This window comes from Diospyros lotus, chromosome 2 (assembly GCF_014633365.1).
Source record: "Diospyros lotus cultivar Yz01 chromosome 2, ASM1463336v1, whole genome shotgun sequence".
Taxonomy (NCBI): Eukaryota; Viridiplantae; Streptophyta; class Magnoliopsida; order Ericales; family Ebenaceae; genus Diospyros; species Diospyros lotus.
This window is the reverse complement of record NC_068339.1, coordinates 46,215,348-46,229,003: the sequence shown is the minus strand read 5'-3', so window position 1 is coordinate 46,229,003 and position 13,656 is coordinate 46,215,348. Positions and strand designations below refer to the sequence as shown.

The 13,656-nt window shown below is 35.4% G+C and overlaps 1 protein-coding gene across 1 annotated transcript in view; it reads right to left on the bottom strand.

The window, feature by feature from the left end:
* Positions 1-13,656, bottom strand: part of LOC127795799 (nuclear pore complex protein NUP107) — a 53,065-nt gene that overhangs the window by 29,294 nt on the left and 10,115 nt on the right. The window contains exons 7-12 of the mRNA XM_052327707.1: positions 8,626-8,784; positions 8,255-8,347; positions 8,021-8,188; positions 7,570-7,668; positions 3,135-3,367; positions 2,930-2,987 (exon numbers count right to left, since the gene is read on the bottom strand). Coding sequence (XP_052183667.1) covers positions 2,930-2,987; positions 3,135-3,367; positions 7,570-7,668; positions 8,021-8,188; positions 8,255-8,347; positions 8,626-8,784 — 810 coding nt within the window. The remainder of the gene's footprint in view (positions 1-2,929; positions 2,988-3,134; positions 3,368-7,569; positions 7,669-8,020; positions 8,189-8,254; positions 8,348-8,625; positions 8,785-13,656) is intronic.

Sequence of the window (13,656 nt, the reverse complement as noted above, 5' to 3'; positions counted from 1 at the left end):
TTGTTTTCCTTTTTGCGACTATCTTTCTTGCTGCTGGATCCATTTTGGGACTGGAACACAGACTGCTGATGATGATGGTTGGGTAACAATTTAAGCTGGTTAAGAATGGTTTGGGGGTTTACCTGTGATGTGGACTTACAGAAGTAATGCCTTTGGGCTAGATTGGGGTCATAGAAATTATAGGTTGGTTCAGAGACTAATTGGCTCTTCTTCATGAGCACAATTCTCTTGGATACATTCTTTCTTTTGATAATATAAGGAAGCATGGTCATGCTGTGCTCAGTGGTTATTTTTTGTAAAGATTATGAGCTCTATGTTGACATCTTTTGGTGGCATTCAAATTTACTCACTTCAACAGTGACGACAGATTGCTTCAGAGCAGCTTTGCAAGGTTTGCCATCAACTTTTCAACAATGGTTTGCTATTGTAGCATAGTGATGGAATTTGATAGTGGCTAATCAGCTGGCTGTTCAATGATGGAAAAGTTGGACTGCAAGGTGCACACAGAAGTAATGGCCTTGTTTTGTTACAATTGATCTCATGTAGTTGGCTGGTCATGGATGGTTGTGGTGGTGGCTAGTGAATTAGGATTTGCACTCTCAAGCCAAATTGATGAACAAGAGGAGGTAGAGAGAGGAAAAAAAAGAAAAGGAAAGAGCCAGAGTTGAGAGCTAAAGAACAGAGAAAACCATCTTTATATTCAATAATAAGCAAAGCAGATCTGTATAAATACCTCCATTAGAGTGGTATTTATATACTCATAATGTCTTATCAAACTAAACATCCAAATTAAGTAGGAAACATAAATCAAGGTTTCCTGATCCCCCTAAATTTCCTAAATACACAAAAGTTTATAATAACTAGGAATGAAATTCTAAAATAGTTACAAGTCTTCATCTACATCACCATTCACCGCCCTAAGTAAGAGGAGCTTTAGACCTCCACAAGGACTTCCAAAAGAGACATAATTATGCCTTTTGTCACAAAAAGGCAGCATAGAATAAGGGCATATTAAAGGTCCAAGCATTCAAATGACACCACACCCATCTATCCTCACCCTACCTCACTCTCGAATAACAACACAAGATGTCAAATAAAACTGCCAAGGAATCAACTTCCTAGTCTTGGGGGTTACATCTAAAAGAGGAAACCAACTATATTACTCAATAGAGAAGAAAAAACACTCACTGATGAGTACATTTTTATCCCTAGCCACACTAAATAAATCATATTGTAAAAGCAGCCCATAGCCACACCAACCAACAAGCCAAAGGTGAGCCATAACTATGTGGGATCAGCTGTACGGACTCTAGCTCATCAGTCATTTCTATCTATAGCCTTATCTTCTGTAAGACCCTTATAACTAATATCAAGCCTAAGTCTCTACTACCAAGTTTTTCTTGGTTTGCCTAAGTCTCTACTGCCAAGTTTTTCTTGGTTTTCCTCTTTCTCCTTTTCTAGAAACTTGTTCTGATCTGAGAACCTCTATTGGTCTTCTTCTTAAGTAACCAAAACCATCTTAATCATTTCTCACGCATCTTATCTTTAATAAGAGTCACTCCAACCTTATTATAAATAGCCTCATTTCTAATTTCATCTTCGTTTATATAACCATGAATACATCTTAACATCCCCATCTCCAATGTATAAAAAGAAATGAACATGTATTTAAGTATGTGGAAGCATAAGTATTTTTGTATTGCTGTCTGTTATGTTTTATCAGCTGATATGTGGTTTTCATTCTTATGGTTATATGTGAGTTAGGCGCTTAGGTGCTGTTTATTTTCTGAAGGTGTTACGCTATGTATATATATAGCTGCACCTCTTGTTTGTAATATACGCTTTTGTTATTTCCTCTGATTAGTGAAATTACCAATAGTTTTCTTTCTCTCCTTCTCGTAATCTCAGTACTTTGTGCCCTAGCATTTCATTACAAAGTAGATGAAGCTCTTATTAATCAAGCCAAAATATCAAGTTCTAAGAACTGATTTTTTATCCTATTCATATCAATGACCTTCATTCGTTTTATCCAACTAGTTGACACTATTATAACCAATTTTTGAGACAATTTCCATCCATAAATCATTTGAGAGATAATTGATCAAGATTTATTTTACAAGTTTTGATAGAAATGCACCCAATTCATCTTCATTACCTTATTTTTGTTACTTAATTAAGATTAGTCCCTCCCTCCCTGCCTCTCGGGTCTTCTTCTTCTTCTCTTCTTTTCTTTCCTAATTCTTCTCTTTTTCTTTAATCTCTTGCAACTTTCTTCCTGTTCCACATCAAACCCCTTCCCCAAAAGCACTATGGGCCAACACACTGTTTGTCTCATTCACGAGAATATGAAATGTTTTCTCATTTTTCAATTAATCATATCCATAATTTTAAAATTTTATTTGGAGTGGCAAGAATTGAAATATTTTACCTCCAATCTATTTTAACTAGGCATGCTTAATGTGGAAAACAGGACCTGTAAACAATTAGATAAAAAGCTCATACATGCTTCTTACTTAGAGTTGCTGAAACGTAAAAGATAACTATGTTGGTTCTTCTATGCACTGGTAAGTGGATATTAATGTACAATCATTTTTTTGGGTATGTAAGATTAATGTACATCAGTAAGGTGAAAACCAGTTCAATAGGTTGGTAGCTTACTAAAAAGTTCCTTTTCCTTAACCAAACTTCTATCGGCGAAAAAAACAAATAAGTGGCTTGCTCCATGTTTACTACAATGCAATACCTTACGTCCATAGGAGATAACCATCAGTGGGACACTATTTCAGATAAGCAACTCAACATCCATATTCAGAAAAGAACCTCTACATTGTGGTTTCCCATGTGCTATCTTTTCAGAGTTTATAACCACTCAGTATTAAGAAGTGGCATTTCACTCCCAAGACTGTATAGTGTTCTAAGAAGCACTTACTTCAACTTGCCGGTGCTGTTCTTTGCATCCTCGAGTAACAACTTCATGTACTGAGTCACTGAATTATGCCAACAATACAACTATTAAATAATGAAATGCTGCAAGGAGTAGGGTTAGCCCAGGATAAATCATTGCCCACCATTACTAAGGACATGTACTCAATCTCTCCCCCCTCCAATAATAATGAAATGCACCACTTCTTTACCTTGAATGGAGTTTCTGAAGAAGCGAAGAAAGGTGCCGAGGTTGCTGGCTCAGAACTTGAAGTGGCCAACTTTCCGCTACTAGAGGTGAAGAAACGCCTTCTGCATGTCCAGGACTTCGATCAATATCATCTTCATAACTTCTAAATTGATCTATTCCACCTGGTTGCCTGCGGGCTAACTCTAAATCCACCTGAACATCAAGCCATGACTTGGCCATAGCCCAACATGCTGACTGCAAGATAATTCGGCTTCAGATTTTTGAAATAACCATAAAATATGAAAGGCAGGTTTCAAGAAAATAAGGAGAGCTTAACATAACTCAAACTGCATATTAAAATGACAAATTAAATTAAATTTTCTCAAACTATAAATAGCTCATTTCTACAGAACTCTCGAATCCATTGTCTACTTGTAGACGACATCAGAAATCACGTTAAACATCAGGAAAATGGGGGGGGGGGGGGAACACACATTCACAACACTGCATAATGACAACTGTATGCAATAGTAGCATCACGCTAAAGCTCTTCCTTTAAAATCTGGGTATTAGGGGAAGCTATTCCATGGACTAAAATAATGTCGACAGTAATTACTTAACTCTTTATTAGCATCCCACCAAATAGAGCTTGCTAACAGATGTATTTGGATCTTTCTTACCCCTTCAAGGAGGTGGCTGTTGCAAATAAAGCTATCATGTTCTGAAGTATCTCTATAACAATCTGGTGATAGTTTGGAGATATTGTTTGATTTGGTTAATAGAATTAGGAAGGAGTATGGCATGAAATGATGCCTCTCAAGTTCCGGATACCCAGATATTTATGTGGAAAAAGGGGAAGGATTAGCTCAAGCTTATGAGATTAGTCGGGGTCTCTGTAGGTGGAATTAGTTGCCCAACCTTCAAATACAACTATGATACTCAGAATTGGATATTAACATCAGATGATTCTGGAAATGATTTGACACTTGCAGGTTAAGTCCTCTCATATCTAGAAGGTCCTGCTTTTCCTATATGGACACCTTGAATTGATGGGAAAAATAGAAGTTTCAGGTAGCCTTTTTTCTTTGGCACGGCAGTCTTGTATAAGAGCCACATACCAACCACCAAAGTTTAAGCTTTTTAGAGATGTAATGGGCAATGGGGCAATGAATCCAAAAGCATGTGAATGGCATAAGGGTATAAGGCCTCAGAGTGCAAGATGTATACTAAGTGTCCTCAATCATACCATAATAAGGCCTGAATATTGCAGTGTCATAATTGGATGATCATGCATCATTTAGGTAGTGGTCAAATTAAAAATCAAACATGAATTTGTGTGCATATACAAGATTAGTTCATGGAATAAAAGAAATGGATTCATGGATTGACCATGAATTTTTTTGTAGCTCACTAATCGGTACTCTGGATCACTGAGGTCAGAACAAAAACCAGGCAAGTGTCTTGAATATTCGCTGTACGTAAAGTAGTAGGTTCTGGTAAATATAAATACAGCATAACTGACTTAACATAAAGAAACAATTTAATGAGATACTTGAGGGCAAAACAATTTATTTGCATCCACAACGGTGAAAATTTATGTAAAAAACCAAATTTTTAGCAAAAATAATAATAATAATAATAAAGAAAATATAAAGATCCAAGGATATAAATATATATATAAATGGGCAGAATAAAATAATAATAACTAAACTAATTAAGATAATTCAAAACCTATTTGAAGATGGACTTTGTAATGTCAATTCTTGATGGGCAGGATATGTATGTTGAGTGAACATAAGAGTTTAGAAATTAAGATTTACCATATCCAAGTAGGATATGGATTAGCAAGTGTAACCTAAACCAACTAGGAATAACCAGTTTTTGTTGAAGATGTATTCTATGGTATTTGTTGACCAGTGTTTGATAGAATACTTTTAGGAGTAATTAAGGCGTACGGTATATTTTATTAGTGCCTAATTGTTAGTCCTGATTTCTAGCCTATTGTTCTTGAAAGATAATTTCTTACTTTAGATAGTTTCCTATCTCAGATTTAACATTTCAATATATGAAAAACAGAAGTATTTTCAATTTTCTGTTCTTACCAACAACAGTATTAGATATCCAACAAATTAGATGGGTATGCAAGTAGATAAATGGTACAGCTACATTTATTCAAATTTTGGATACATACCGACTTCTCATTGAAGATGGTATCCAGAGAATTAGAAGTCCAACAGATAATTAAAAGTATATTTATTCAAGTAGTTGTATATATAAATAAGGACAGATTTAAAAGATAATCTAAAACATAAGCAAAGAAAAAAAAAATATGAGATAATGAAATAGATATACACATATATTACGATAAAGTTGTGAATAGCCAACATTTGGAAACAAGTAAATATTAAAGATAAAAAGAAAAGATAATAATCACTTGTTTAAAAATAAATAAATAAACCAATTCATTGCTAAAGAAGGACTTACAGAACCAAATACATTTTGGAATATAGATTATGCATACTTTTCTAAATAAATATATGTATATGTGCGTGGTATACCAAATCCATGTAAGAATAGGTATACGTGTTTTACTAAATAAATATAGAAATATGGATATATCTTATTCAAATTCATATAGGAATGGGCTTACCAAATCCAAGTAGGAATATGCATTAGTAGATGTATATATACACATAAAGGGTAGATAGAGAGAGCACACAAAGATGGAAGAAGAAAGATAGAGAGAAGGATTGAAGGAAGGAGTCATTAGCAAGTCTTGGTCTGGTCTAGTTCTTCAGAAGCTCGAATTTGATTTCAGTCCTCGAAGTCAAACATAATCACTGTGAGTAAACAATATATGTTGTGATAAATGATTTTTATTTTCTCATCAATTATCATGCATGAATAATTTCTGCTTTTACTTCAATTGAAATTTGCAATGCTTGTGGGAAAGTAAAATTACTTGTTAAAGATTTTTTTATTGCTCTATGTCAAATTGATTAGGTTAAAATTGTAGAGCATAGAAGGTCAGGACAAGTCCTTCATTACTCCTTCTTTCTGTTCAATTATTAACTGAAAATTGATATGCATTTGATTGTTTATTAAGAATCAGTAGGTTAAATATTGATGATGGATCAGTCACAAATAGAATTTTAAGTACAGTTGCTGATACATGAATTTATGCATATGTTAAATGTTTTGAGAGAACCTTTGTTATATCTAGAGCTATCAATAGATCATAACCCAATAATCCAACCCAAACTCGACACGAAATTAGTTGGTTTAGGTAGACCCCTTAACGGGTTTGGGTTGTTATTGGGTTGACTCGATAAGAGCTTATTTGGTTCAGGGTGATAACAGGCCAACCCAAAAAAACCCAGAATCGACCTAATAAGAAAGCAGGTCTAAATGGGTCAACACGAAATCCAAAACCAAAATTGACCCGTTATGACCCATTAATGTAAAATATATTTATATGTTTTTGTTATTAATATTTTGATTATTTTTTAAGTTGTATCATAGATGATAGATGTACTATTCTGAAACTAATCACTTAATTAGTAATTCGTGGGTTATTTTATTTTATTTTTAGTTTTAATATTTTGGTTAATATTTAAATTTAAATAAGTACTTAAACAAGTAAACAAGTTAATGGGTCAACCTGATCTGCATGTGTTAACCTTAACAGGTATTTAACAGGTTAACATGTTTACTTATTTACTTAACAAGTTCAAGTTCGAGTCGAGGGTCCTTGACCCAATAAGATAACATATCAGCTTCAGGTTGAGCCTTAACAGATCACGACCCGTTAGTGACCAAACCCGAACCCAACTTGTTTACCTGTTTTGACACCCCTAGTGTACTCATGAAATTGAAAGTATTGGTTTCTCAACAAGTTTCAAAACGAAAATAGTTTTTTGGAAGAAAAAAAAGTTTCTTGAAAAAGAATTTATTTGTCTTGTTATGGAAAATATATTTTCTTGCATTTGTATTATGCGAAAATAATTTTGGAATAAAAGCTCATGCATATTGCTTGTTCCAATTCCCCAACATATATATATTGTTTTGTTCACTGTGTTTTGACTCATTGTAGATTCTTTTAAATTTTTAGGTCACAATTTAGTTGTGGAACCGAGGCTATGAACAATTTGAAAAAATCAAGTCCAATTCAAATCAAATTAATTTACCAATTCTGCTTGGTATGTCCCACTTTGTTCTTGTGGGAATTAGTTTTGTCTTTGGTAATTTTTATTATTATTAGTTGTTTGCTTTGAGATTGTTCAGACAATTGTTCAATTTAATTTGTGGAATGGATTTTATTTCAATTCAGTTTATGTTATTTGATATTTATTGTCAAAATATGATACATACAAAGGCTTACTTAATCCTAATGGGCCTTTGGTTCATTAAGGGTTAGACGCCGGTCATGGTCCCCCCAACAGGTTGGGAAAATTTACCTCCCAATCAGTACAAATAGGAAGAATACGCTTTAAATTACTACACTGGGCTGCATAGACTGCTGTTTCAAATTTTCCACCATCTTCTTCAGCAATTCTCTGCAATATGAGAAAGCATGAAAATCTGTCAGTTTTTATCTATAACAACAATAATGTAATTGTTGTTGTAATTTATAATAGCTATAGAGTCAGCAATTTTTTGATTGAACATATTGCAGTGACAATATCATTAAGATAACAATGCTGGGATTCTCTACGGGTAGAAAGAAAAGGAAAACTATTTACCATAGGTCCAATCTCTCTACAGAGCATACAAGATCTTAAAAAATATACAACTTGATTTTCTAATTCACAGTAATTGTTCAAAGAGCAAGGACTGCTCATAGCAATAGCCAAAAACAGCGAAAGGAAGTTGACACAACAGACTAGTTCAAGAAATCCTGTTACCCACCTCTGATGCACAGTAGGTAGCCCATTTCCAAAGTCGCCACTGGTGGCCAATGCCACTTTCAAGTTCAATAGCTTGCAGAGTTCTATTCCTCCCATTTTTTACAAATGCTTCAACTGTTGGGAATAGATCCAACCCTCCAAAGGGGGATAGAGTTGCAGCCCTCCATGGCTGTCCAAAAGGAAGTTAATCCAATGGTATTGGAAGCAGATAAGCTCTCAGTAAAAATTATCATACCTGTCCAGCAGAGCGGCAAAGGTCACATGCCTCTTCTAGTCTTCCTGCCCTTAATAGAGTCCAGACATCTTCCAAAAGAGATTCGTCTTGTTTCTGTAAGTCAGAATAGCAAATGGCTTCAACCAGAAGAGATATAACGAATTTCAGAAAATGTTAAAGCAAATATCTTCTGCATGTACAAGTTCGAGGAATGTTGCATCCAAGAAGATAAACAGCATCAGATACATCACTATATGGGTTGTCACAAAGTTAAGAGAGCTTGTGATTTTCACTACATCCAAATTAATCTAAATAAACAATGTAGTTCCAGAAAAATATAAGAAATTTGTGGGTGCTATGAATGTGTATGTTTATCATAGCACAGGAAGTACCTTATCATCAGGCAGTAGTTCAGCATGTTCACGAGTTGGAGCATCAAAATCCAAGTGATGAATGGTCCTTGATTTTGAGACTCCTTTTCTCAGAGAGCGTTGAGTATGGCGCCAGACACCCGAGCTTGGGAGGTAAGTGCCAACATGAGAACCTCTCACCTGCAAATAACAAAAAGTTGGGGAGCCCAATCACAGAACTCTTATCAAAAATTCAGTGAAAATCATCAGGTAATAACAAAAGGAATCAAATAATTATCCCAAATAAAATCCTTACAAAGAGGAAAAATTAGCAAGAGAATTGAAAAATATTTTGTAGCTTTGGACCAACCAAAGACTTCAAATATACCAACTGAAAGTCGGACAAGTCAATTAAACAGCAGTTACGGCATTTTCATCTTGTAATTTGTGTATTATATCAGAAGATATCTGAATTATAAAAAATATAAGAGAGATTGTTAACCAGGTATCTTTGCTCCATATAGGAGACTGAATTTTTGAATCAAGATGCCAGAAAAATAAATTTTCTGGAACACTATCAGGCACCAGTAACCCAACCTTAGATCCCTACCATTTCACTCTTCAAGTCAACTCAGAAAAATCTTAAACCAGTACCAAAATGGCTGCATGAACGTTATTTGCAATCTACTCTATCTAGGGCAACATAAGTTCTTACTTTATCTAATACGGTCTTCTATAACATCCCTCTCAACCTTTTCAACTTCTATTAAGATCATACTATAATTTTGACATCTACAATATCATGTAACAAGAAAGAAAGAAATTCGCTTGTTCATTCAACATTGTGATTTAATGATGCGGTCACCAATCAAGACTCTACCCAAGGCCGACCCAACCAAACCGGAACAATATCACCAAAATAGTAGTGCCATAATGTTATTTTAATACTTCTTAGGTTTTAGAATTCTACTTGAGTATAAACTAAAAGTTGATATTCCTACCTTTAGTGGAGATCTTGATATTGAGGGATTCCTGGATTAGATTACTGAGGTTGACCATTTTTTCGAATACATGGAGATCCCAGATGAACGACAAGTAAAGTTAGTGGCTTACAGGTTGAAAGGCGGTGCATCTGTTTGGTGGGAGCGATTAAGAGAAACGAGATTGAGAGAAGGCCGACTGCCAGTTCAGACATGGAGATGAATGAAACAGCTGTTAAGAGGTAGGTTTTTGCCCCCTGACTATGAACAATATATGTTTGAAACTTATCAAAGATGTGCACAGGGAATGAAAAGTGTGAATGAATATACCTCTGAGTTTATGCGATTGGCGGAGAGAAACCAATTGTCAGAAAGTGACAATCAATAAGCAGCTCGTTACTTGAATGGATTGAAGCCTGCTATTCGTGATAAAATTGGGGTTCAGATGGTTCTGAGTGTGCAAGAAGCAAGGAACTTAGCTTTAAAGGCTGAGTTAATGTTGAGTGAGAGATCTCGTAATGACAACTATCATCGGTATAGTGAGAATGAAAATAAACAACCAGCTTTTGATAAAGGCAAGTCAATTCAAGGAGCACAACCCTCCAATCCACCCCATACAGTCAACCCTAATAAGGCTACAATGGAGGAAAACATTCGAGGTACTACTTCTAATCTTCCAAAATCCCCTAATCCTTATGCAAAGCCTATTCTTTTAAAATGTTTCAAGTGTAATAAGGTTGGGCATCGATCTAGTGATTGTCCAAGGAGGAAAACAGTTAACATTGTAGAAAAGGAAGAGGAAGATGTTGCTGAAGAGAAAGTATATTGCGAGCCTGATAGGGAGGATGACGAAGAAGATTATGGACATGGGCAATATACCTGTGTAGTGAGGAAGTTAATGCTATCTCAAAAGAATGAAGATACTACTCAACGGCATAAGCTTTTTCGCACGAGGTGTACGGTGAAAGGAAAAATCTTTGAGTTGATTATTGATAATAGAAGTCAGGAGAACATCATAGGAAGAGACGTGGTGGCAAAGATGCAGTTAACTCCTGAAAAACATCCAAGCCCTTACATGATTGGATGGATCAAAGAAGTTGGTGGCATACATGTGGATGAACGTTCCAGAGTACCTTTCTCTATTGGTAAGTACTCCGATCAAATCTATTGTGATATTGTTGATATAGATGCTTGCCATATTTTATTTGGGAGGCCTTGGCAATTTGATGTGGATGCTAAGCACACGGGTAGGAAGAACACATATCAGCTTGAGAAAGAAGGTGTGCGTTATACTTTGTTACCCATAGTGGAAAAGAATCAAACCAAAGCTTCTAAAGTGGAGCTTGATTTCGAAGATTATGTTGTCCCAGCAACCTCAACGTTTGCAAACTTAAGTCTGATTTATGCTGCTAACATGACAGAAACTCCAAGGTTATTAACTCATACTGGGGTATTTTCCAATCCCGATGGCTCAAGCATTGCCTCGCAACCCAAGGTTGGTGGTGTTTCTTCTGATCGACTTGCGACTGTAAAGGAGATGGAGATCATGGTAGCAAATCCTTCTACAGTTTATTCAAGCTCTGGCATGGTTGAATCTAAGGCAATAAGAACATATTCACCTTTGCAATTGCAAAAGCAAGATGGTCACATGGGTCTCTTTGTGAATAAGGGTGTTGGATCTCCTAGGCTAATTAACTCAACTGCTGCTATAGCTGATCAAGTGCTTAGACCAAAGGAGGATTCAAGCATCAATATTTTAAGTGATGGAGAGACTGCTGGTAGTCATGGAATAAGCTTTTATTCGAAACAGTTGCAAAATAATACTTCTCCAGGCAAGAAAAATCTACAGATGAATTCGGAAGCTGTTGAGGAGTCAAAATCAAGAAAGCTGATGAAAAGAGAAGGATCTATGATAAAATTTACCATATTAGAAAAGCACTCAAGATGGAATGTTCAACGTCCTCAATCTAACAGTAATAATACAGTGGAGGCAGATGGAAACAAACATGGCGATGGTTGGACCCATGCCAACCCAGATATGGCTAAGAGGGGGAGGAATGTCTTTGCTCATGTTCCCTTAGCAAAAAAGTTAAAGCGGTTAAGGAAAATGTCAAGCAACGGTTGGATAAATAAGAAGTACAAGGCGACAGCTGACAAGCATAGGAAGCACAAGTTATTTGAGGTTGAAGATGAAGTCATGATATTCTTGAAGAAGGAACGGATTCCAGCAGGAAAGCAAAACAAGTTCAAATCAAAGAAATATGGTCATTACAAGATTACGAAGAAGACCAATAATAATGCTTATGTTGTGGATTTGCCTAATCATATGGGTATTTCCAAACATTCAATGTGGCTAATCTCTCTTCGTACTTACCGGATGTGGATTTGTCCAAACAGAATCAAAATTCGAGGTCGAATTTTTTCTCAAGTGAAGGTGAATGATGCGGTCACCAATCAAGACTCGGCCCAAGGCCGACCCAACCAAACCGGAACAGTATCCCCAAAATAGAGTGCCATAATGTTATTTTAATACTTTTTAAGTTTTAGAATTCTACTTGATTTAGGATTCTACTTTATATTTCTACTTGATTTAGGATTCTATTTCATGTTTCTACTTGATTTAGGATTCTACTTCATGTTTGATTAGGATTTTATTTTTATTAGGATTCTAGTTAACTTTTATTTATGATTTATTTTTATTATAATTCTAGTTGGATTTTGTTTTCCAACTATTAGATGGATTTGGATTAGCTAAATACTATAAATATGTCTAGGATTCAGAGTTTGTAATCAAGTTTTAATCAATCAAATTTCAGCAACCTATTTGGGTTTTCTTAGCAAAACAGTCTTGTTTTTGCGTCTTCTTAAAAGCCAAGCTTGGGCCCTTGAAGTTTGCTCTTTCAAGGGTTTATTGTGGTGTATTTTTTTCACACACACGCTACACGCTGCGTTATTTAACCAATCCTATGGCTGTTAATAGAACAAAATGGAAAAGGAGACTCCATATTTAAATTAGAAGTAATTGGAAAGATGCCTAGTTCTAATATGTCAAAATTCAAATTTCATTAAACAACCTAATACCATGTTACATTGAGTATTCTCTTACCTTTCCAGGCCTCAATCAAGAATGTCAAATCCCAATGCCTGCCCTACTGTTTTTATTTGATCCATACAAAACACAGGTGGTTCCTAGTACAGTAAAATTATTAGCTTTCACTACAATCACTCAACTAGAAAATGGTCCATAAGGTAAATTGTGAATGTTAGCTTGTCACCATTTAACCATTCTGCACAATCATCATGACACGATGACCCTAATCACATTTGAGAGAAACACCCAACCAAAAAAGAGTCAACTAGGTAAATTGTGAATGTTAGCTTGTCAACACTTAACCAGTCTGCATCATAATCATGACTAGGGATGTAAATGGGTCCCCAATTAACCCGAATTACATACTTGCTTAATAAATGTTTCAATATGCCTTATGCTGTCATGAACCTAGGGTTCATGATAGGTTTAAAAGGTAATTGGAAGTAGTCGGGGAAATTAGATCGGGAGAGATGGAAGGATGTTAGGGAAGAACAGAACAGAGAGGAAAAGAAAGAGAGAGATTAGAGAGAAATTGGAGGGAGATTGAGAGAATTCAAGAGAAGGAAATGAGAGATTTCATTTAACAATTCAAACATGATTCTCCTCCTACAGCAGTGGCTTATTTATAGCCTCACAGCCATTGCACCCATGTGCAATACAACCACCCATGTGAAATACAATTGTAATCCTAACAAGTATTGTATTTCTATTACAATATTGTCCTTCTACTACCATTAGGGACATGGCATATGCCTATACCCTCCACTTATGAATTTTTATACTTGTTTTTATTTTAAAATGGGGTTAATTGGGACCATTGGGGACCCAGTTACATCCTTAAATTCATGAGACCATGACCCTAATTACATATACAGATTATGTAACTACAACATCTATTTTTAAGTTCCTAAGATACACACGTATGACTATTACTGTAGTTATACCAAACTTACAGTAAGAGCCACCCAGTACTTAAAAAAGCTGCAGAATTCACCATTTCAT